At 36.8% G+C, this 26,573-nt stretch overlaps 1 protein-coding gene across 27 annotated transcripts in view; it reads left to right on the top strand.

Moving 5' to 3' along the window:
- LOC306858326 (CUGBP Elav-like family member 2) overlaps positions 1–24,755 on the top strand; it is a 145,603-nt gene extending 120,848 nt beyond the window's left edge. For 3 of the 27 annotated variants that reach the window (XM_079398792.1, XM_079398800.1, XM_079398802.1), the window contains 8 exons: positions 2,526–2,605; positions 7,771–7,941; positions 10,174–10,237; positions 15,911–16,036; positions 19,397–19,576; positions 21,003–21,146; positions 22,262–22,427; positions 24,089–24,755. In XM_079398792.1, coding sequence (XP_079254918.1) covers positions 2,526–2,605; positions 7,771–7,941; positions 10,174–10,237; positions 15,911–16,036; positions 19,397–19,576; positions 21,003–21,146; positions 22,262–22,389 — 893 coding nt within the window. In that variant the 3' untranslated portion in view covers positions 22,390–22,427; positions 24,089–24,755. Of the gene's footprint in view, positions 1–2,525; positions 2,606–7,770; positions 8,002–10,173; positions 10,238–14,413; positions 14,597–15,910; positions 16,037–19,378; positions 19,577–20,951; positions 21,147–22,261; positions 23,920–24,088 lie in introns of those variants that run through there. The other 24 variants (XM_079398796.1, XM_079398798.1, XM_079398801.1 and 21 more) reach the window with 17 other exon arrangements.
- Positions 24,756–26,573: the final 1,818 nt, after the last annotated feature.

The following is a 26,573-nucleotide window of genomic DNA, read 5'->3' on the forward strand; positions in this document are numbered from 1 at the left end:
GAGAGAGATGCTAATGAGAAGGAGAGAATAAAGGTACGCCCGCTGTAGCAGGTAGACGGTGCCAGCAGATATACAGCGCAACCGTGTGGTCGCAACACCGCATTGCAGGGTGGAATTATTGCTGACTTGAAGTCACGTAAAATTACATGATGCTTCTTTTTTGCCATTTAATTTTGTAATTTTGTCATTTTTTTGGTAATTTGTCAAACAAAACAATAAAAGACAAAGCAACAAATACACCTGTACTATGTGGAGCGTTTTATTTAGCTTTATTTCTGAATTAAAATAAGTATTGATATTATGTATTTGGGAGGTGGGAAAAGATGCAACATTTTTAAACAGATTTATTAAAATATTAAAAGTATTTTTTTTTAATATGTCTCTTTAAAATATTGAATAATTGTACCTTTTTATGACAAAGCGTGGTTATTTCAAATTGTAAAATGTCATGTGGTGCAACTCCCCAAAAACAAAAATGATATTTCTTAATTATTTAATGATATTTGTAAAATAAATACTGTTTACCTTATATATATATATATATATATTTTTTTTTTTTTTTTTTTTTTTTTTTTTTTTAAGATTATCACAGTGTAGGAAAATTGTGGTTAGACCACGTTACACCGTGTGACACATTACATTTTTTTTTTTTTTTTTTATAAATAAAATCAACTCTAATAATTTGTACATGCACAGATGGATTTGATTAATTTTTTTGGATGTCATTAACCATTTATGAGATGGGCAACCACTATGTCCTCATTTCTAATGGGAAAGTCAAGATTTTCTTAAAGAAGCAAGGTGGAAATGAGGTGTTATTTTATACTGTACTGTATATTTGTTATTATACTGTACTGTATTTTGTGTGCAAATTATGTACGAATGATAACGTTTTCCAGAAAGTACTACTTTAGTCAGTTTATGACTTTACAGGTTTATGTGAAAAACGGCATTTCCCATCATTCTCTATGGCAGCATGAGAATGTTGCAGTAGGAAAAGAAAGAAAGTAATATGAAATTGCCCAGCATGTCCATGTTATTCTAGCCAACAACACTTGGACACACATCACATTGTAAATAGAGTTTCCAAATTTAAAAGGAACCATTTACGAAAGACAGGACGCCAAGTCTTTGTTCTTTCCTCTCCTCCATTCTTTCCCTTCTATCTCAGCATATCCGCATATGTAGATGTGTGAGAAGTAGTTAACCTATTAACTAAACTGTCCATGCATGCATGCATGTGTGTGTCCTCCATATGTATAAACGTGCTGGACTGCACAGTAGAGCAGAGCTCTTCAAACAGGGCTGCGTTTTCCCTCAGCATGCCTCCATATGGCCTGTTCTTCTGGCTCCCGCTTGCACCGCTTCGGTTCCAAGACTTCTTGTCCCAGATGCCATTGCAAGCTCTCCCGAAACACGCACTCCCTCCAGGGATTGTTCACGTTGATTACAGTTGTTTAAAAAGAAAGAAATTGGGTGTGTTTTTACATATTTATGAAGAGACTGAATATTAATGAAACAGGGTTGGTGGCGATATCAATAGCACAGATCCTTAGGTACAAAGTTAGTCTTAAAATCATTTTGAATAAAAATACTGTGCATATATTTGGCTTTGCAGTTTACATTCAGCCTATGAGATGTGCCACTATTTTAATAATATTAATAAACAGTAATAAAGATAAGAAAAAAGGGAAAATCACTTACTGCTCTTAATTTGTTTCCTTGTTTGCTTGAATAATTCCATTAATAATTTGAAGCGTTAAATTTCATGTTTAAATTTAATTTGGTATCATTTAAAAGGATGGTTCACCCCAAAAAATGAAAACTGCCATTTACACAAACCTGTTGTGTCACTCAATGCACAAATTAAGATTATTATTTTTTTTTTGAATGAAGCTTAGCGATTTATGTGCCTCCATTGAAATGCCATTCTATCAAAATTTTCAAGCTTCAAAAAGTTCATGAAAACTTTGTAACAGAATTACATTTTTGGATGAATTAAACCTTTAATTTATTTATGTTTTATTAATGTTTCAGTTTTTAAATAAAGTATGTTCCGTTATCATGTTAGTTTTTGTTGTGGTTTCAAAATTGAAACTGAGAATTGTGAAATTTCCCTGGAATTGGTATTAACAATTACAATTTTTGGTATCACAGTAACCCTACAGGTAGAAACAATGTACATGTGTGTGTGTGTGTGTGATGAAACTAGCCACAGACCCCACACTGTAGTTTCCAAGCCATCACACCAAACGAAATTAAAGAACTGATATCCATTGTTGACATTTTGTTGAGTGTGTATTTTGAGATGTTGAATGTTGAATGTTTATCTGAAGCTGAATGTTGAATGTTGATTGTTCTATTCTAGCAATTGTATAGCACTGTTGTCTGCTGTGTTCTTTGTACGATCTTTGTTTTTTGGCTTTATAACAACCTGTCCAACCCTTTTGTCTTGTTTTGTTTCTCTCTCGTCTCTCCTTCCTCTCCTCTCCTCCCTCCCACATCCCTCCCCTCCCCTCCTGCAGGATGTGCGTTTGTCACGTTTTCTACCAGGGCTATGGCACAGAATGCAATCAAAGCCATGCATCAGTCTCAAACCATGGAGGTACTGTACCCTTGTCTTCTCTCTCTCTCTCTCTCTCTCTCTCTCTCTCTTTCTCTCTCTCAATCTCTGCTCTGTTCCAAAACATAGTGAGCTGCCTACGTAGGCAGCATATTAAGGGTGTGAAAAGTTGTTCCAGAAGATGCTTTCATTCGGTCGTTCTTCTGAGAATAAGATAATTTCATAATGCATTGGTTCAAAAAATCCGTCCAAGATGGCATACAATGCAGTAAGAAATGTCTGTGCTAAATATAATTAATCGCATAGCATCAACAAAAGTAGTTATGTCTGATTAAAAGCAACCATTTTAATTTTCGCTTACTTATTGGAATGTTGTTAGCTTAGTGGCTTTGTTCCAAAAATGGTGAAAGATATATATGACGTTGATACAAAAATGTTTCATTCAGTACCGCAAAGTATCTAAATAAATAGTTATGTCTAATTAAATTGAACTATTTTACCCAGTTTTTTGGTTTGTTCATTAGTGTTGTGCTGTTAGTTTAGCTAATGCTAATGTTTAACACTATGATGTTTCACATCAGTTTGTTAAACTTTGAGCATACAAATTTTACATCAACCAATATAAAGTTGCTTAGTTTGGAACTGTTGCTGCACTATTTACGGTGGACAATAGACATTTTTTTCCTCATAAAATTTTGCTAATGTGACCACTTCTTGTGAGAGTATTGTTGTTAGCTTAGCAAAATGCTAATGTGTCCACATTGACCATTTTCTGGATTCTCTGCTTTGTTTTGATTATTAGAATATGGCTGTTAGCTTAACATGCTAATGTTTATTTTCACTTAGGATGCTGCCTAGGCTAGCTTTCTAGATTTAAGAACAGAGCCTCTCTTACTCTCTCTATCTTTTCTCTCTTGTTTCTGTTTGAATTGGCGGCCAGTATTACAACCTTGTCCAGATTCTATTTTCCCTATGAAGTCCTAAGTTGAAACAAGATGAAACTTTTTTTAATCAGTATTGTCCCTCAGTCACTCACTTTTCTGCAAAACTTTCAACACCATAAAACTGCCTCTTCTCTCCCTTTTATTACTGTCAGGCATTAAACCACCTCTGGCCAAATGGGTCAAACTAAGAAGGACCCCCCGCACCCATTAGCAGACGGGTCTCACGGTGACGATGTCACAGACGCTTTAATAACAGACCTCCGACGGGCCCTTGCATTGTGATTGCCCTGTAGAATGCCAGCGTGCTGCTCTCAGAGTTTAGCAGTCCGTCTCAGTGCCTGTCAAAATGTCAAAGCTCTGACACACCAAATCAGAGGGTGCTGACAGCTGTCTAATACAGGGCCCTAACTATTCACTGGTGACTTTGCGCACGCATGTCGCCACTCTCTGCGAATTTCTCATTGCATGTTAACCCTTGCATACACCAACGCCCGGTTTTAAAGACCACCTATTAACCAATCAGAAATCGCAGACACTAATGGATTTAAGCTGTTTTGTCAAGCCTCTGAAGGTTTGTAATTATCAGTTCATGGTTAAATTTACAAATATATTCATCCTTCATGTATAAATGATCCACCATTCGCTTCAGGGTGCTTCTGCTGTGTCTTTTTGCACAGTATGTGTCCAAATAGGCATTTTTGCCACATCTTTTTTGCAAAGGGAAAGTAATTACCCAGTTTAGATGAGAGTGAGTAAATTGTGTCGGGTTGTTGTTTGCTTTCGGCCATCTCTCCACCCTCCCCTCACACTGAGGAATTTGTGGCCTTTCTGAATGTCATGACTTAATGAAAACGGATATGACAGAGGGTGGTCATGCATGCGCCTGGGTACACGCACACAGTCGCAAGTGGCCTTGCTCCTTTAGTGTCGTCTCAAAGGGTTGTTTTCAGTGCTGTGGTTTGCAATAGTCTCCCTGGACATTCATCTCGTTTGATATGTGTGTCTCTTTTTATCTCTGTGATGGCGTTACTGTGTTTTTGTGGTGTGTGTGTATGTGTGTCTCTCCACAGATACACGCTCGTTTACACCAGTATATTTCATGGGAGTGTGTGCATGGCAGCCCAGGTCTTAAATCTCTCTCTCTCTAAAAAAAAAAAAGTATATATATATATATAAAACATAAGGACTATTTATATATATATATTTTTTTTTTTGCCATTCTTGCTTGACAATATGAAAAAGAAAAACTATGGTAAATTCAATTTGTAAATTGTTTATACACAATATTATTTTGTGTTGAAGTGGCTTCAGTTTATGCTTATTTATCTTTGTTTGGATCATTAAAATGCCTCTAATTTTAAAAGGAAAGAGCACAGACAAAGCCTTATCTTGTTTATATGAAGAGATTTATTTTATTTGTGTTACTTAGTTGATTTGGAGCTTGTTTTAAAATTTCAATTTAGTTTTGTTATTTACATTTACATTGTATTTACATTTTGTTATTTTATCCAAAGCGATGTACAAATAGAAGCAATCAAAACCAACAAAAGTGCTATATTAGTATATTATTATAGTGTTATATTTCAATTTCACAAAGAATGTAATGCATTTTGCCCAAGCAATAATAAAAGGACACATTTAATTTATAATTTGTCTTAAATCTCATTTTATATATAAAAAAAAATTGTGAATCGAATCGTGAGTTGAGTGAATCGTTACATCCCTAATAGAAATAAATAGTATTTATGTATTAATTTTCTTAAGCAATATAAAAAGTACTGTACAATTAACGTAAAGAACCCAAGGGATCAGCTATAAAACACACAATAGTATCATAAGGCCTATTTATTTGTTTATTTATTTTTAGTTATTTGCATTGTTGCTTGACAATATGGGAAAAAAGCTATGATAAATTAAATCCGTAAAGTGTATTTACAACATTATTTTGGGGTGTAGTGGCTTCAATATATGATTATAACGCTTATTACATATGATTATAAATAAAATGTAATATATATATATATATATATATATACATATATAATGTTATTTATACAGTATGTACTGTAATACAGTGTTTAATTTTTATTTAAATCAGAAGGAAGGCAATTCAACAAATTACTGTTACTTACAAATTTACATTTATTTAAAAAATGTAAAACATTTTACATTTATGTTTAAAAAACATGATTTCTATACATATATTATTTTACATATAGATATAAATATAAGGGGGGAAATGTGAACTGGGCATGTTTTTGTGAGATTAACCTCAGTCAAGTGATACCAATTTTAACAATGTTAACTTGAGCTAACATTTTAGCTTCATTCTGCTTCTTTCATATTAGCCTGTAGAGAGTATATGTGTGTGTGTGTGTGTGTGTGGGAGAGAAAGACTGAGACAGAGCCAGTGAGTAATGAGATTTTGTAGGTCTCTTGAGATGTTCACTCGGCGATGGCACCACTCGATTGACAGCTTGAGTTAAATCTCATTCCCCCCACCCTTCCAACTTTTATTTTTACCTCCCCTCCATCTGAGAGCAGAAATAAGAAAATCAGCTCTCTGAATGGAAGGAACACCGAAGAACGCTCTGGGTGGATGTGAGGCGCTAAACCTCCAAGAAACTCTCAAATGTTCTATATCGCACACACAAACACGCACACACACACACACACACACACACGCGCGCGCGCGCGTTCTAGAGGGTCTATGATCTTTCATCTTTTTTTGTCAGACTGTGGTTTGCAGTTCAGAGAGAGCACAGTAAAGGCGGCAGAGTGATTTATCAGAGTGAATCAGCACCTGTAAGGTAGAGACAAGAAACAGAGATGTACAATAATTGCCTTGAAGCACTCGTCTCAATCTTTCGTCCTCTTGTGGCTCCATATGGCTGCCCTGCGTTAGCTGGCGTTGCCTGAGGAACAGCTTTGATATTAATACATGTAATGGTGTTTCTGAACGCTCTTACTCTACACCATTCACAAAGTCTGTCTTCTGTAACGCATACGCTTATATGTTCGCTTCAGACAAGTAGAATTCTGTTATCTTCTGCTCAACTTCATACCACTGTGATGCTTTAAATTTTGGTCTGTTCCTCACACAAAGCACTCTTTATGAGACTTTGAATATAGCGAGCGGTTTGTGTCGACTTCTGGTACATCTAAGAAGAAATAATAATAAATTGTTTTGCTTAAATAAAAGTATAACTGTTTTGAATCATGTTAAAAAAAATAATAAATAAATGTGTTTATTAAAAACATTTCCTTACCCCACTTCTTATTACCATAATGAAAAAGTGCATTATTGCATTACAAAAAACTATTTAAATGAAGTATTTTATTTTTTTCTGTCTTCAATTTATGCACATTTTATATTACAATAAATTATTGTATTATAGTAATCGAATGTAATTAGAATCTCCATTGAGAATAAATTTTAAATATTATTTGAATTGTAAATTATCTGTATTATACACATTTCAATAAAATAGCATTGTTGTTGTATTATAGTAATTAGAAACTAATAAGAATCACCACCGACAGTAATGGAAATGACAAAACAAAAATATTCAAATAATTAAAAAATAATAATAATAATAAAACATGCATTATGCATAAAAAAAATGGAGTAAATGGAGTAAAATGTAACCTGGACATCGGATTAACCCTTTTGGACCTCTTTTTATAATAGAGATTTTTGTATTCAACCGTTTAACTGTTTTCGAGGAACATGATGCTGAGTAAATCATGAGAAAATGTTACATTTCGATTGAATTACCCTTTCAAGAACTAACACATTACTTGCTATGCACACACGCCCTTCTTTCATTATATTCTGACCCCCAGGACTTTAGTTAAACGGGCATCGCAGGTCAGCCTCATGATGTTTGGGTCTGTTTGCTTTCGTTGGGGAAAGAGACCGAACGTGTGAGAGATTAGCAGAAATGCGCAGGTCTGTAGGGTGCAGTGAGGGCTGTGGGGTGGGAGATCTCACTCGCTCTCTCAGACAGATGATGAAATAGTTTTATAAAGCAGGAAATCGCTTTCCTGGGAAATAAAATCAGCAGCACAGCACAGAACTCTCATTTCACCAAGAACTCTCGTCGCTCCAGCGGTTGTGTGTGTGTTTGTGTGCCATTATCGGTTTATGCAGTACCACTGCACAAGATCATTGCTCTTCTATATATTTAGCTTTCCCTTTTTTTTTTTTTACCCCTCTCCCTCTTCCACTTTCCTCTTCTCTCTTTCAATCTGTTCACACAGGGCTGCTCCTCCCCCATGGTGGTGAAGTTTGCCGACACGCAGAAGGATAAGGAACAGCGGCGGCTGCAGCAGCAGTTGGCGCAGCAGATGCAGCAGTTGAACAGTGCGTCTGCCTGGGGCAGCCTGACTGGCCTGACTGGCCTGACTGGCCTCACCCCGCAGTATCTGGCAGTAAGAGGACACACCCATGCAGCCACGCCCACCAGCAGCACAGCCAGCGCAGCCGCCGCAGTCAGTTACTGTCTCCGCCCACCTGCCCCGCCCCCACCTCTCTTGCTGTCTCTGAGCCAGTCTTAACCCCTTTTCCAAATCTCTCATCTGTTGAACTTCGATCGTGCCTTTGACCGCGCCTTGATCGAAGTTCGCCTCGAAACCGGTCCCCATTCTCAAAATTGTGAAGGGTAGTGCTGCTATTGAGAAGCTGCTAGGGCAGTGGTTCTTAACAGAGACAGGGCTTTAAGACTTAAAATTATTTAAAATAAGACAAAACAAGCACTAATACACCTGAAAATCAAGATAAATCTTATTTTAAATCACCCTGTAAGACGGTTCTTTGCTTCATAAAAGAAAACCAGGTTTCCCACTGTGTAGAAAAAACAGGATATACAGTACAGTTTAAAAGTGTGATTTATAAACCTGGAAATTCATGTAAAATATGAAAATATTTCAAATCTATTGTCATACATATATATTTTATGGTTATGCCAAGCTCTAAAATATTTATATTTTGTAGAAATTATGAAAACATATTTTTAATGATACTTATCCTTAATCCTTTTCCAGTAAATCACAAACAGGAAAAGTCATGGAGCCTTCGAGTATAGTTGTGGTAATAAGGGGGCCTTATAGAGTCAGAAAGGCTGAGAACCACTGCATTAGGGGATACAGTCGCTCCGGCTTTCTTCGTACTTTCAAGAAGGCAGAAGGAACCATTTTTAAACAGGCTTGGTTTCGGAAGTATTTTTCCCGTTGGTTTTCTTCATTGGCATTTGTAAAATCTATAGGAATAAAAGCCTAATAAAGCCATGATCCCAAACCAACCAGCGCTGAGATCAGTCACCACAATTCAACATTTTATCCAATGGCATAGTGCATTGCAAAGAATCTAGGTCTAATCAAATGAAAATGCAATTATGTTTTAAAAATAAATACAGAAATTATTTAAACCAATACCTATAGAAATAACATAGGAACAAATATAGGCTTTAACAATCATGGTAGGTCTGTCTTAAAAGGTTTATGCAATTTTATTAAATATCTTTCTTTCTATAGAAAAAATGAAAGACATTTTTACTTGCAGAACCCGGCTTGGTTTCTGTTGTGTAATTGGATTGGGATGAGGACAATGCATAAATTCCCTCTTTCACTCATGCCCGTCTTCATCCTCCTAAATATAAAAAGGATACAACATGGTGGTGACATTTACTCGCATTTTAGTCCATAAGGACAGTGGGTGAGGATTAAAGGACTATGCAAGAGCATTGGGACAGGGCCATCTCTCCCACCATTCTGCTTCTCCTTTTTCTGCCTTTTTCCACTTCCCTGTCATTTCGAGGATACATTTAGCTTTTAAGCAGTCTGAGAGGTCTAGTTCAATGTCATCCTAATCCTCTAGAGTCATTTAGAGTCTGCTTTCCTCTCCCCTTTCATGTGCAGAAACTGCACAGGACAGCAACACACTGCCAGCAGAACTGACGGGTGACTCTTAGCATGGCAGTTTTCACTGGCACCGATGTATGATGCTAATACCTTGAAGTGGTCCTCAAGTCTTTTATGATTTTGTTCCTCTGAATATTTTTACATGGTTTTCACTCTCAGAACTGTTTTATGTTAATTGCAAATTATTGTTTATATATTAATTATGCCTTATAACCTTTCTAACACAGTATTTTAACCAGCCTCACTGTGTTAAAGCTTTCAACAATATTTTTTTTTTGTCCTAGCCAGCTGCATCGCAATAATGTGTGATGCCACAAACTATTTTGTAGGTAACTTTTTGTTGTGCTGCGCTATAAAGTGCTGTTAACATTAGCACACATGTTGTGTATTAGAGATCAAATATATTTTAATTAGCTGTGATTTTGTTGGTATGAATGCATTTATTACACTTAAATATTTAGTTAAATACAAAACTAGAGTGGGCCCAGTTCTAATACTTGAGGAACACCAGTAGCTAAAAAACACACCCTAACAGAGAGAGGCTTTTGTGTTGCTTCACTGTTGACAGACTGCCCTATAGTGTCACTCCAGACAGCATGGAACATGGAAACAAACCACAATGTTTCATCTATATTTAGCTAACACTAGCTCCTTCAAACATTATCCTTATATATCCATCACCATAAGCCAATACATAATAATGATTACACATTAATGGTCTATATTTGTCTCTCTTTCTCCCAGTTGCTCCAACAAGCGACCTCCCCCAGTAACCTAGGAGCGTTTGGTGGTATTCAACAAATGGCAGGTGAGATACTGAACTCAAATCTGTGTTAACCCAACTAGCCCCATTGTAACTCAACTAAACTTCCATCCCCCCTACTAAACCATTAAACCCTGCTATGAACTGCATTAAAAAAATACAAATAAACAGTTTGATAGCTCAACCCTGAACAGATCCAGATTCAGCAGAGGTTCGGCTGAGAACATTTTCATCCTTCCTCAGTTTATATTCAACATGCTGCAGAGTTCTTGACAATGTGTAGCACACCTGGACGCTTTGTAATGTTTGTAAATGTGTGTGTGTCAGAATTGAATGATGAACTGAGACTTGATTGATCACAAAAAAAAACATTCTTTCCACGCCTGTTCTGATTTGCATCAAACCCTTTTTTTTGTTTCTTGGAAGAGGAGTTTGTCTCATCATCCAGTCATATCTCCTTGCCTGAGCGCTTCTAGGCTTATGGGAGACCAAATCATGATGATATACCCCATCAACCCTCAGATGTCTTCAGCTTTTTACATTTTCACTTTAGCAATTCTCAAAGAAGAGGAAAAATTAAAATACACTTATCCAAATAGGCCACTTATCACAGTTTGTTCATTCCACGAATACTGTCAAATTCACCAGAAACCTGCAGAGAATTCAGCAACACAAGATGGATTCCTTGTCGAAGCAACATGATATGTTATTCTATCTTCACGCTGACTTGGTTGAGCACTCTGGAATTTGATTAGTGTTTTACAACATCTGCCAATGAGCTCCTGCTTACTCCGGCTGTTAGACAGGTGCATGTTGTTCTCTCTTTGACAGTTTTTATGCCTCCGACATCATGCTAGATGCAACAAAAATGAAAGTTCCTCTTTGCTCACTTTCCTTTTCTTCTTTTTTCCATTTTCAATGTTTTTTCGCTGTCTTGTGCATTACATTCCCAGTGTGTGTCTCTGTTCTTGTCAGGTCTTAATTGTGGTCTGTTTATCAAGCTGCCAGGCCTTCAAGGAAAGTGAAATATTTATAGCACACGCTCTCGCCTAATTGCAGCTGCTAAGGATGAAAGAAAGAGAACGTATTAGCATCCAAAATGGCTTACAGTGTATGTAGGATGAGTGCCTTTATCTCCTAAAGCCTTCCCCCCTGACAACAGTTTTGCACACCAGAGAATGGCTTCCTCATTAACGGAGGGTCTTGTGGAGAGGGTGAGCAGGACTGTGGTGTTTTGTTTACCATTATGTAGAGTTCTGGAAGCTCTCGTTTAAGTTTAGTGGTACATCTGTGACAGCCTCTCAGCAAGAATGAAGTTCACATCGAGCCAAACCAGCAGCAGCTGCCATCATACAATTAAAGAGCGAGAAATTCCCACATTACCATAACAATTGAATTTTCTGGACCTCATTTTTAAAGCAATATGTTCTCCCAATACAGCTTAGTTTAGACTTTTAATCAAACTGGTTTATTTGCGGAAATGAAGGGGAATTGGTCAAGCATGATGAACAAAGTAGTTTGTTATTATATGTAGAGATTATATACAGCAATGTGTCAGTGCTGGATTAAAGGAACCATTCAACCAGAAATGAAAATTCTGTAATTTGCTCATGTGTCGTTCCAAATGTTTTTGGCTTATTTCTTTTGTGGAACAGAAAGGTATATATTTAAAAAAAATATTTTTACATAAAATGAAAATCAAACAGACTGTTATGACTGTTATGTTAAACATTTAAATATGGCATGTCAACACTTTTCACCAGATTCAATTAAAGACATTTCACTGTTGATGATAAACTTAATGCGATACTTCTTGATTTGCCATATATGAATTTACCTCTATACAAATGAGCCAAATACAATCAAACTTCTAGGTATAAAGTATTCATAGCCATAGCCTAGTGGTTGACGTACATCAGGGGTATCCGTCCCTGGTCCTGGATGACCACTATCCTGCAGAGTTTGGCTCTAATCCTAATTAAACCCAATTAATTGGTATGAATTAATTTGTTACACTTTAATATTTTGTTTAATGCAAAACTAGAGTGGGCCCAATCCTAATACTTGAGGAACACCAGTAGCTAAAAAAAATGCCCTATAATATAGACCACTGCATATAGACCACTATCCTGCAAAGTTTAGCTCTAATTCTAATTAAACACGCCTGAACTAACTAGAAACATCCAAGCAAGTGTGCTGGGGCAGGTTGGAGCTACACTTTGGAGGACATTGACAGTTATGAAGCTCATGCAAGAGATACAGGTTTAGATCCGATCTGCCTCGTCCCTTATCACTCCCACAATTTTTTTTATTTATTTCTACTGTCTGTTGAAGTGGAACAATGGCCAAATATTAAAATTTCAAAAGTTCAAAGTAGACCATTGCATAAAACCAAGCCAGAAACCTGCTCAATATGACCAGATAAACATATCAGTCTGTTTGAGACACTGCTTGAAGTGCGAATCGACAGGAGCTCTCAAACTCAACAGGATTTGAAGGCTTTTCTCGGCTGAATTGTGAAATCTTTGGGCCCCTCCATCTGTCGCCTGGCAACGGTTTATGATTGGCAGACGATATATACAGCTGACATCTGCTGTGTCTGTGCTGTGGGTGGAGTTATGAGCCATAAGGAGCTCCATTACACATGATGAACATTCAGCGAGAGCCAGCATCACCTCTTTCCTGACACCTCTCTCTCCGCTCAGTACGCTGAGAGTGTGAACATACTGCATGGATGGATCTCTCTCTCACACACACTAGCAGAAGTGCCCTTCTCAACCACAGAACTCACATTGTGCCAAATACTCAATGCCCATTTTTTGACACTTGTGTGCCAAAAACTCAAAATGGTTCCTTTTCCGCTTTATTCAGAAGCACAAAGGCGGTCACAAAGCCCTCAATTTCAAAGTCCATTTCTGTCGTAACCTCCCTTTTTGACCTCCCAACACTGCACTTTCTCATCCAATGAAGCTTTTTCTAGCTTCTTTTATATTATATACTATTCAAGTCTTGAACCATGAATTCAGAAATGATCTATTTATTTGACCTTTAACATTCTTTACTGTAAACAGTTACTCAAAAGAATTACACATTTGTCCTTTATAATATTTTGTTATAATGTAATAACTAAAACTGCTTTCATTTTTGGGTGAAGCCACTGATCACTCTTGTTTTTCAAACCACCTAGGCTGAGACCACTTTTCACAAGTCCTGGCCACTTTTTTCTTTCTTATCACTGTTGAGTATTCGTTTCTTTCGGAAATGCCACATTACGGAAGTGGACGGGGTCTTGAGAGCCATTTCATGCTGATTTTAAACCTGCTGTTCAGGACCTGTAACACATTATGGAATCATCTCTGCTCTTATGTCTTGACCTGGGCTTTGTTTTGCAATTAGAGGTAGATTTCCTGTCTCTAATCACCTTCTGTGATGTGCTAATTAGACTCTTAATGCACTTCTCTTGCTTGCTCAGTGGATCGGGAGGGCAGACAACCGTGTCCCTAGAGCACTGTCTGACCAATTCAAATTACACGCTAGTGCTGTCTAAAGGGATAAGGCTGGAAAAGCAAAGACATTCCAGATGGCTTCAGATCCTGCATTTTGAGCCTTTGCTTTCAGTCTCAGTTGACAAACATTGAGGTGTACTTGTCACCTTTCAGGTTGTCACTTGTCCGTGATACTTATTAATTTTCAAACAGGTGCTTACAATCTTCTCTTATTGCACACTTTCATCGAGCCAACACTTGGGATGACTACCAGACCATAATTGGGCATTAGTCACCAAATTATGGACTCGTAGGAGGGTGGCATTTGGGACTGGGCCTATAATTCCTCAACAATCCAAATACTGTAATTCTGAAGTCTTGTGTGTCTCTTGTGCGTGTTTTTTTCTTTGTGTGTGCGTGCTTCCTCATAGTATAGAGTATATACATTTTTTGTGTATATACGACACATGCTGTACATTTTCCTGTTGTACCACTTCCAATCTCTGTCCTTTTTGGCTGCAAGCCACTTCCCGCAGTGTGTTGGCGTCATGGCCACTGCATGTAGCCATGCCCCAAACACGCTAATCTAGAGTCACCTTTGGAGTAGATGCAACCGAGCTCACGCATAGAATCGGAACTTCAGTTCGAAACGCCTCAACACACAACTCAATTAACTCTTGTACACAATACCTGCTCTTGTAGAGCATTCTGTTGCACGTGGTTCCTTTCGTTTAACATGCGCAAAACACACACACGCGCACATTGACACTTTCTCTTTCTTCAGGTATGAATGCTCTGCAGTTGCAGAATCTGGCCACTCTAGCAGCAGCAGCGGCTGCAGCACAGAGCTCGGCCAGCCCGTCCACCGCTAGCGCCCTGACCTCCAGCACAGGGTCCCTGGGAGCCCTGGCCAGCCCAGGTAACCAGAGGCCATCCCATCATCATCATCATTATCATTTTCGATATCGGTATCATTTCCACCATAGCGTCGTTGTCCGTTCATCTGTTGTAGTCGAGTTCACCATTCTCTTTGATGTTTGAATGTCCTGCATCGTAATTGTTAAGTTTTCATGTTGTGTTTTTATGTGTGTGTTTGTTTGCGTAGTTCCCTGATAACGTCCATCATGGTTCACGTTCATGATCATCATGTTTGGGAGACTGTGTTCATATGCGTGGCGTTGCGCTGTTGTGCTCCTTGGCTTTAACCGTGCTCCATTCATTTTGGAAAAGATGAAGTGTGAAACTAGCAGACGCATGGTTCTCCGGTTAGACAAGCAACTTTGTGTATTGCTTTGTAGCTCGAAAATTTCTTTCAAACTTGCAAAATGAAGCAGTGGGAAAAGCTTTTATATGCTTCAGAGTTCTTTTGTTTTTCGAGAGATGTTTTGTTTGTATTTTATTGCTCTTTTCTGAAAACATTGTCATCGTCATCGTTGTCATGATTGCCATAATCTTCATTGTTGTTGATGTCTCTATCTTGTCTTTTTTTCCTGGAATTTTAACCGATTCCCTTGAGGAATCAATAAAAAAATGATGCATGCATATATCTATCCATCTGACCATCCATCCACCTTATCCACTTTATGACTGCATCATATAGCAAAAAAGATTACAATAATCTCTAGTTCTTTGACATTCAATGATTTTTTTAACAAACAAACAAAAAAATCTCTGTATTTTATCAATTAATTTAAAAAAATTAATACTGAATGCAAATGAACAAAATACGTTAAAATAATTTATAATCAATGCTTTTTCACACGTTCCACCCAAAAAAATCACATGTATTTATTTTTATTTTTTCATTTGCATGCACCAGTATGTAACAATACACAGTAAGAAACAGAAATCAGAGGCACTATTTAAAAAAAAAAAAAATCCGTCTTGATGCACAAGTTACAGAACAAGGAAAGATTGCAAAATTAGTCTAATGATACCCTCTTTAGAAAACTTAATGGCCTAATAAATTGCGCAATAAAATCATTGTGATATTCACAACATGGCTTAATGTTACATTGCCATCAAAGCTGCCCAACCCTACCATCTACCAGTGAATCAATCTTCCATCCATGCATCCTTCCCTCTGTGTACCTCCACTGAAGCTTTTATGTATGTAACTTTAACCATTTCAGTATCATCTGCGAATGTATGTGTACGTTCAAACATCTCTCTTTTTCTCTCTTCCATTTCTCCACCTGTCTCTCCTTCCTGCTCTGTCTGTCTTTCCCCACAGCAGGTTCCACAGTTAACTCTAGCGCGGGTGCGATGGGTTCCCTGGGTTCTCTAGGGACACTGCAGGGTCTGGCCGGGGCCACCGTGGGCCTCAATAACATAAATGCACTAGCAGGTAGCGTCAACAGTGAGTACTACCGTCCATCGGCCTCTCCATCCCAATCCATACAACATCACCTCATACCAGCCGCCCAATGCTCATAGAGATGCCCGATATCTCCCAAACACACACATAGTGGATTTTTTCAGTCAATTTACTTTATTAAACAGCAGCCAAAGCGAGGGCATCTCTCTGGGCTTCAGCGAGAGTTTGTTGCGAGAATTTCTCACATTTAGTCTGCTGATATATTTAAACTATGCCTGTATGCCTTATTATTAAATCAAATCAGAGCAGATCAAATCCATTTGCTAAGTCAAAACAAATGTAGCTCATCTCTTGTAGTTGTGTGTTTGCACCAATCAGACACATCTCCACACATTCAGACATGCTAACACACTGCTAAACCATTGCTCTGGGTGTTTCTATAGACGTGCACTTGTTTTGTCGCTATTTTGTGTGTGTGTGTGTGTGTGTGTGTGTGTGTTATCTTGGGGTTCGAATGATTTAAGACTAGACCTATCCGTGAAGAGGTAGAAGATGCTGTCTAACGTAATAAAAAAACCTGTGGAACACAAAAGAAAATGCTTTGAAAATTGTTTTGAAGAAACATGATTTTATTTGATGAACAGATTTATATAGGCTTTTATTCACATTTATAAAATGGATAGTTCCAGTCCTTGATTCTGATTGGTTGAGCCAAGTTCGAAGCTGTGTAAACAGGGATCTTTTTCATTGTAAAATGCCGTTTTAAAACGAAAATGCACTAGTGTAAACGGGGCCTGAGGAACTACATGACGGAAGAATAATGTTTTTATTAAATATCATTACACTTTATTTCCTCTGTTTTATTTTGTGAAACCTTACTACGTATATGGTATAACCGTTTTATAAAAGCAATAAGCCACTTGAAGCCGTGGTTTACAGTGAATTGTGCCTAACAACGCCCCTTAGCTGTTATAAATTCACTGTAAGCCACAGCTTCTTGGGGCTTATTGCTTTAATAAACATTGATCAATGCACGTATGAACAGCACATCAAATATGGTTAACGAAAGATCAACTGTAATTGTTTGCAATGTTGGGAATGTGTGTTTCGACAATAAACAAAAGTTGTATGTGTTTGAAACGACAGTCTCTCAGGATTAACAGTTGGCTTCTGTGGGTGTTGTAACTTACGTCAGTAGCTTGTAAACAGATCTTTTGCATTTAGCTGTTACCACATTGTGTATTTTAGCATGACTGGAATGCTGTATTGACAAATCAGCATTCAAGACCAGAACTACTCATCTTATAATAAAATTTACCTAATGGGCGTTGCGGAATGTAATTAGTATGAATAGACGAGCTAAAGATCACCGTGGCCTGTGCATGTGTATATGTCAGTGTGTCGGCACGCGGACAAAATCTCTATCTCCACCAGTGACCTTTCAGCCAGGTTTCTGGTTTTATAAATCAAGCTCTCTCTAACAGAACGCCTACAATTTAAATTCATTCAAATGACTCTCTCGCTCACACACACACATTCCCAGTGCTCATTTAAGAGGCTGTATAGTGTAATTGAATATAAAAGGTCAGTATTGTAATTATTGCTGGATAAATGAGGGAGCTAGCATCCAAGCACTTCGCTCATCATTTATTGTTTCCAGGCCGTCAAGCCAAAAGGCCAATCAGTAAATACTCATGAATCAGTCTTTATAAACACACTCACACACACACACACACACTCTGACTAAGACATAAAATATATTCTGTACACAGTACACTACTGCTTCTATGGTAGCACAATTTGATGTGTTGTTTTACAATATGAATATGACTTGCCACAAAGGATTCTCTAGTTTAAGTGTCCTTTTTCAGCCATAGCTAGAAAAAAATATTTTATTGTATTACTCTATTCTGTAATAATGTATCTGATGCTTTATATAGACTATAATTTGCACAAGGAGAGTTTTTGAACAAGATTTGGAACATCCAGTTTATCAGTTTAAGAAATAACCGACAGATTATTTGATAATCAAAATGAAAAACTAATATCCATTTAATGACACAAGGATTTGAACTCTATGCCCCCCCCCCATTAAGTACTGAGATTTGTTACCATTTCAAATCAATGATGAAAACGTTCAATAATTATATTTAAATAAATTGATTATATAATGTATATTAATAATTATATGCAGCAGGGATGTATTGATTGATTTAAATTGATTTTAAAAGACAATTATAATGCTACAAAAAGATTTTCAAATAAATTCTGTTCTTTTGTGCTTTCTATTCAAAGAATCCTGAATAAAATCTTGGTTTGATATAAAACTTTTTTTTTTTCTTTAGCACAAAATCGGCATATTAGAATAAGATCTAAAATAAGTTTATCAAAATATTGAGAAAATCACTTTAAAGCTGTCCAAATGAAGCAATGCATATTACTTATATTGCTATTACTAAATTTACAAAATATCTTCATGGAACATGATTTTTACTTAATATCCTAATGATTTTTGGCATAAAAGCAAAATCTATAATTTTGACCCATACAATGTATTTTTGGCCATTGCTACAAATATACCCATGACTGGTTTTGTATATATATATATATATATATATATATATTTGTCACATGATCCTTTGGAACTTATTCTAATATGATAATTTTGTGCTAAAAAAAACATTTGTGAGCAGATAAATACCTTTGTAAGCAAAAGAGACTTGTTCAAAACCTTTTAAACCTTATTCTTAACAAACAGTAATTTGTGTGTGCGTATATATTCCCGTAGACTGTGCTTATATACCGCTCATATGTTTACAGGAGTTACTCCCTGAAGCACATGTACATCTGTTTTAGCAGTCAGGGCTTCTGCTTTTAATGGATCCAAGGATGCATTTGTATTTTATTAAAAGAGTTTGTTTTCCACATAACCCCTTTAATACAGCCAAGATTGCTGACACGAATAATGAGATAATTAGATGTAGATTTCCGCTGTGTGAGGTTAAAAAGGTGATTGGTCAGATGTTGCTGTGTGTCTGAGGGGCGCCGTGGTGATCGTTTCGTGCTGCTATTGTGACATTACTGTGCATGTGTAGGCCGCGCTCCTCATTTGCATACACCGGTCAGTATATTATGTATCTTCCCTATCTTGTGTTTGTGTGTATATGTGTGTGAGTGGGTGCTGTTTATGACATAATGTCCAGCGTGACGTCTGTGATTCTGTTGTTTCGACGAGTGTTACGTTCACGTGTGGCGTTGGGTTTTTCGTGTTCTGTCTGTTTTTGTGTGTGTCGTGATGTGCTTTGTTGTAGAAACACACCCTGAGTCCAAATGCTAACGAGTAAGAGCACTTCTTTTTTCTTTATTGTTGGGTTTTATGTAAAGTTGCTCACATGCTCTCAGGTATGGCAGCTCTGAACGGCGGGCTTGGCAGCACGGGCCTGAGTAACGGGTCGGCTGGGCCCATGGACGCTCTCACACAGGCCTACTCAGGGATCCAACAGTACGCGGCTGCCGCCCTGCCCACCCTCTACAGCCAGTCCCTACTGCAGCAACAGAGCGCTGCAGGCAGCCAGAAAGAGGGTATGGACACATACACTGGACATTGCTTACAATGGAAGTGTAAAGTTAAATCTAGTTCAACTTCAGTAGTAGCACAGCAACTATGGAAGTACCTCAATGACAAAAGTTGGAAAAAAAAAACGTTTGCATATTTGAGGCTACAATGTAACATGGTTGAATATTTATCTAGGGTCCTTAACTACAATGTATTTACATTTAAATTAATCATTTAGTACAATTTGCTTATTGTGTACATATAAGTGCAATGTAAAAACCTGTAATTTAAAAATACCTGCATGTAATTACATCTGTAATTAATTTCTGTTATTACATTTATAATTGCACTGGTGACCCACCCTTAAACCTACCCATACCACCAAACATGTCCCTATCCTTACCCTATCCCATCTCAATCGCAGCAAAAGTGTTGTTGTTTTTTTTAATACAGTATGAACACAATAAGCACATTGCACTTATTACTGATGTAAATGTATTTCTGTATCCATCTTCCAAAGTATTTTATTTAAGTGCAGCTTCACAATTTTTGTGAAACTTTTGTCATTAATATACATCCATAACCAAATCAGTGCCAGTCAAAAACATACACTACCATTTTCAAGTTTGAAAGTTTTTTTGAAAAAGGTATTTATTTTATCAACAATATTAGAATGATTTCTGAAGCATAATGAAGTAATGGCTGCTGAAAATTCAGCTTTTCATCACAGGATTAAATTGCATTTTAAAAATAGAAAAGTGTTATTTTCTATTGTAATATTTCACAATATATACAAATATATACAATTTTATCTACTTGTTTTCTTTATTTAAAAAAAATTAAAAACCTTGACCCTGTAACACTTGCACTTTCTATTCCATTTATTTTCTTTACTACTTTTCTTTTTATTGAAAAAATAAATGACCCATTAACATTATAGCGTTCTTTTTCTATTCTATTCTATTGTTTTTTTTTATTTATTATAAAAAATGACCCTCTAACACTTCTCTTCTATTTTTTTGACTTTCCTTTTTTATTTATTTATAAAAAAAATAATAATAATTGACCCTCTAACACTAGCGTCCTCTATTCTTTTTCTATTCTTTGGGCTTTTCTTTATATATATATATATATATATATATATATATTAATAACCATCTAACACTAGCGTTCTCTATTCTTTTTCTATTTTATCTACTTGTTTTCTTTTTATTTATTATAAAAAATAATAAAAAAAGAAACGCTTGCCACATGCACTGTGCTAGACTAACCGAGACTTGTCATAGCACTTACATATTATTGCTCTTTTGTTGGTTTTGATTGCTTTTATTGTCCTCATTTGTAAGTCACTTTGGATAAAAGCGTCTGCTGAAAGACTAAATGTGAGTGTACCTTTTGTAGTGGTTTCTTCACTAAACATGGACACATGTACATTTCGTGTGTACGGAACAGGACCGGAAGGAGCCAACCTGTTCATCTACCACCTGCCACAGGAGTTTGGGGACCAGGACATCCTACAGATGTTCATGCCTTTCGGAAACGTGGTGTCTGCCAAAGTCTTTATCGACAAACAGACCAATCTGAGCAAGTGCTTCGGTATGAACTGACATACAAACACTCTTTTGGCTTACAGTATGCAGGCACGTTTAATTTGACATTAAACCAGTCATTAGGCTACAACAATTGTTGCTTTGCAAAATTGAATTAAAATTGTGTTCACGCTAGGGGTGTGCGATATCGTCTCCGATAATACCGTTATTGTTGTTTTAGCGATGTGCGATTTGACATTATCATTGACATTCAAAACACACATATAGTGTGCGCGCTTACATTACGTGAAGCCTAGATGTATATTTATATTGTAATTTATAAATGTATATTTATGCCACTTCATATAGTTAATAAATTTCACTTGAAGAGTGCAATTTTTTTTCTCCAAAAATTACCATGATTACAAATGTGATATTTGTGATATTACCTCTCTGAGCAACATGACGGCGTTTCGCTTCTGAATGAATCAACCGTTTAAATGATTCGGTTCAACTCACTTGTTTACAGTGACTTGCTGCCACCTACTGGCGGTTTTAATTTTACATTTAAAGTATCTTTTTCATTATTTAAATAATTTCAAATATCAGTATTCAATGTTTTATGTTTAAGATATCAAAACATTATTTCTGCATTTGTAACTGCAGGTTAAATGCATTCATGTCCTGCATTAAACAGTGTGTAAATACATCTAAACACCACTTCAGATGCAGCTTCTGCATTATCTAATTCACTGATTAAATGTAAGAATTTGACTCAAAAGATAATGGACACTTTTGGAGATAAAATGTCTTTATAAAGGTAAAACTGCCCATATTAAAAATCTATTTAAACTTATTGAAAAATATTAATTTCTATCAGTGTGAACTGACCACCGTACAAAATATGAAGAATATCAAAAACTTTCGGAGTCAGTTCAAGATACCAGCACAATAACACACAGCAAAATATTGTCTAATTATCGTAATCGATAAAATATTGAGATATTATTTTTTGTCTATCGCACACCCCTAGTTCAGGCTTAGTCTTTAATACTATGTTTCTAAATTCAGTTCTATGCTGTATTTGAGACTGTCATTTAGTTTTGTGTTTAACTGCCAAATATTACAGTCGAAAAACATAGTGCTGTTCCTATATCCCTTTTTCCTTTTCCTCTATCGTAGGTTTCGTCAGTTATGACAATCCTGTGTCAGCGCAGGCCGCCATTCAGGCGATGAACGGGTTTCAAATCGGCATGAAGCGTCTCAAAGTCCAGCTCAAGCGCTCGAAGAACGACAGCAAACCGTACTGATCTTAGCACTAGGGCCTCTCTCATGTTACACTGCTAGGGTAAGTCCCCACTGCTGCCACGGTTGCCAAACTGGGACTCCGGGGGGAGGGGGTGCACGAGGGGGAGTTTCACCCTTTGACCACCAGAGGGAGCCACTCTCCCATAACCTTCTTTTCAGCTTTTTTTAATTAATAACAGTATTATTTTGTCTCTTTTTTTTTTCCTTCACATGAACGCTTCCATTTCCGCCATTTTTTTTTGTATGACTTGCGATGGATGAACAGATATTATTGGTCAACTTTTCTTTTTTTTTTCGTTTGAGTCATGTGTAAACTATTTGATTTTTTTTAAAGTAAATATTTATACAATGGCTATTTCATTCAACAGCAGAAAGAAACGATGTATAAAGTATTATTTGTTTCTCTTTGTGAACCTGAGGCCTGTAAGGACAAGTAGAGAAGGTTCCGATATGATTAAAGCACCAATATGCACATTAACTTTTGCCCTTTGGCCTCTGGTGTCGGTTCAGGGCTTTGCTGCTCCTTCGAACCCTTGGCCCACTGGCACTAGAGAGGAAAGGGTTAAACCCGCTGTGGCCTCTCTGTAGTCAACGGCAACAACTGCCTAAACAGCTTCCTCAACAAATACTTGCCGTCAAATGTTCAGTGATTTTTTTTTTTTTCTTTTCTTTTTTCAGTCATTTTCTGTCAGTAAGGGTTTTTCATTATTGTTGTTTATGTTTTTGTTTGTTTGTTTGTTTTAAAGAAAAAAAAATAAGTCCGAATTATATGCGTCAAATGATTGTGGTCTTTGTCCAACAGAATTTGTGTAGAGCATTAAAAAAGATTTTGATCTGTCGATGGTTAAAAAGAATAAAGCGTTCTAGGTTCTATGTGGAGGGGTGGGGAACTGAAAACTTGATGTTTATCGAAAGAAAAAAAACTTAAATTACAGAAAGCCACAGGCCTGTAAATTTTATTTGTAAAAAAATGCAGTTCTATTTTTATACAAAATTTCTACTGCCTCTGAAGTAAAGGACTTTATTTATTATCTTTTAAGTTATTGGGTTTGGAAAGTCGTGCTCTCTCTATCCTGAGCCTCGTCCGGTAGTCTTCTTAAACCACACAATCTGTTGTGTGATGAGAACACAGAATCACGTATAAAACTTCTTTCTTTCTTTCTCTCTCTCACCTTCCCTCTCGCCATTTCCCACAATCCCATCTGTCACGTCCCCATCATATCTGTCTTGACTCTCTCTTCCTCCTCTCTCTTTCGTCATAAGTAGTGGCACTTCATAAGTGAAATCTCTTTTTCGTTTCATTTTGTTTTGTATTGTTTGGATTTTGTTCGTACTCTCCAACAAAAAAAAAACAAAAGAACTCGGAATAATCTCGCCCAAACGGCGATCCATCTGCGGTCTCGGATCAGGATGGATACTTTTGGGTGTATGTCTGTATGGAGGAGATGGAGCGTGTTTGTATTCTCTGTGTGAGCGAGTGCCTCATTTACGTGTACATGTTGGCAATTTATTTGAAATTTGTGTACTGTATGAAAAAAAAAATGCTAATGTGATGTTGGTGAAACGCTGGTTAATAGAGCTGCTGCTGTTGTTTGTTTGTTCGTTTGTTTTGTTTGTTCGTTTGTTGTTCTCATGGTTTAATGATGTTAGTTGTGTGCCGGAGCTGTGTGTGTAACTCTCCTCTCCCGTTTTCTTCCCTAGAACTCATCTCCATGACTCTATGCTCATCGTTTGCCTAGCATGTCTACGTGGCGTACAAAAAAAACCCGTCTCATCGTCCCGTCATTGTTTCTGATGTCTTTCTGAGTTCTCCTGCTCATAATCTGGTCTCCTTTTACTGATCTTTGTACTTTGACCTTAGCCTGATCTTTTTGGAAAAATTTTCGCATGTGACCTCATTTTGAGCTTTTTTTTTTTTCTTGTTTTTGTTTTGTTTTGTTTTTGTTTGTTTAGATTAACTGGTGAGGGAGGGAGGGAAGGGAGGAAAGACGAAAAAAAACAAAAAAACAATAATAATAATGTGAAAACGCTGCATTCACACTCTAGAGACAGAGTATATTTACTAACATAACCAGAGCATCCTTTTAAGAAAACATGAAAAAAAAAAACAACAAAAAAAATCCTGTGGCAAAACAATTACAAATATTTGCGTTTGACTTTTTTGTTTCTTTTTTATTTGTCTGATTGTTTTTGTTTCTCTCTCTCTTTATGTTGTTGTTTTTTTGTTTTTCATTCATTTAAAGTAAACTTGAACGTTCAATACAGGGATTGGCGTTGGGACTTACTGTCGGCAACACTCTTAATTTGAGGCCTGCCGTAAGAAACCCACGCTGGTTTCTAAACGAATAGACTACTTCCACGCAGTTTTAATAAAAAAAAAAAAAAAAAGCTGTCTGATCGATATTAGAATCTCTCAGAGCTTGCTCGTGGTTTTTACATTTTTCAGGCAGTGTAAAGTTTTTTGATAAGGCCATTTTAAGTGGCTTGATTTCTCATTAAAGTCTATATAAAACCACTTTTTTCTAGAGTAGTAAAGGTATTAAAAAACACACAAGATTGCCCTGTTTGGGGGGAAATGCTACCTACGTGTCACACCTTTTGCTGAACTGACTTACAGTTAGACAATCCGTGGTTTAAATGCACATGAAATGACCTATATTTTATACTGTTTAAATGTATAGAGGAAAAAAAACAGAGTTTGTGTAACCCGCGGTCCCGTCGGTGCTTTTCGTGGATAAAGTCGTGGTTTCATCAAGTCTAACAGTCTTATTTGTCTCATGTTTTTAAAGAGAAGACTAAAAATCAATTTACTTGAACAATAGACAAAGCCTTTCATAAGTACTATTACTACTACTTTTTTCGTTTTGTTTTGTTTTGTTTGTTTGTTTGTTTTTTTCCTTGTTTTTTGGTTCTTTATTTTTGTTGAGTTTTTTTTGATAGGAGTCCCTCTTTGCTAAATTTCTTGTTGGGTAATTAGCTATATAACAATTCTTAAAAGTTACAGTGTCGGCTTGTGAAGCATCTATGTCATTATATTATTTTATTTCTATTGTGGGAAACAATATTTAGATGTGTTATGTTGTTCAGCAAAATGTGATTTTTTTTTTCTTATAAAGAAAAAACAAGATGAGTGGAATTTAGTGCCAAATTCTGACGGTACATCCTGCCTACAGCTTCAGTGTTTTACTTGTGAAATTATTTGATAACATGGGTATTTTATTACGTAAGTGTTTTGTATGGAACCCTCATATTTAAAGATATAGATTTAAAAAAGGTTGTTAACTTGCTCTTCTGTGGTCTTGTTGCCTGAAAATGTTCATGTTTTTGCTTTTCTTTCTTTTTTTCTTTATTTGTAAAGATGTAAAAAGTGCCCATGTGTCATTATCGCTCTCACAAGCACACACACACACACACACACACATGCATTCACAGGTAAGCACATACACACACATACATGCACGCATACACACACCTGTGCTAAAGGTTGACCTCACAACCCTCTTTTCTTTGACGGTGTGTGTATGTGAGCCCCTGAGATTGAGTCTCAGCTGTTCTCCTTATACACACACACACTTACACACAATACACCACAGAACGCCCAAATTTAACAGGACAAATTCATCTGATACATCATGTTTGTCGGTGAACAATTTTATGTGTGATGGGACAAAATATTGACATATTTTTGTGAATCAGGCGTTGAACTTTTGACCATCATGATATAATACAGGGCCATCATGACAGCCACATAATCATTACGCAACAGCTGATCTGTGTTCCTCTACGTTAAACGTCTCAGTGAAGTCTCGCTTTCTGCTGCCTTTATCGGGACTATTTTACGTTCGTAGGACAACCAAAATTCCGTCCTGATGCCAAAGTAGTTCAGCGTGATCCGTAGTGTTCGATAGCGCCTGTAGCACTTTGCTGTAAACGTTTACACATCGTTCGAAAGGCCCGTAAAAATATTGTTTACAAACGTAGTTTACAGGCAGCCCCCTCAAAACCAGTTTACTTCACTCTATAGCACTATTTTATACCCAAGCTCTGCCGCTGCCTTAACACGTCGATCAGTATTAATGGGCTGGAATATATTGCTGCACATTTCAAATGTGTGCCAAGGTTGTGTGTGTGTGTGTTATGTGTGACTGCGTAAAGAGATGTGTGTCTGTGCTTTGAACGGTTGTTC

This window comes from Barbus barbus (genome assembly GCF_936440315.1).
Source record: "Barbus barbus genome assembly, chromosome: 39".
NCBI lineage: Eukaryota > Metazoa > Chordata > Actinopteri > Cypriniformes > Cyprinidae > Barbus > Barbus barbus.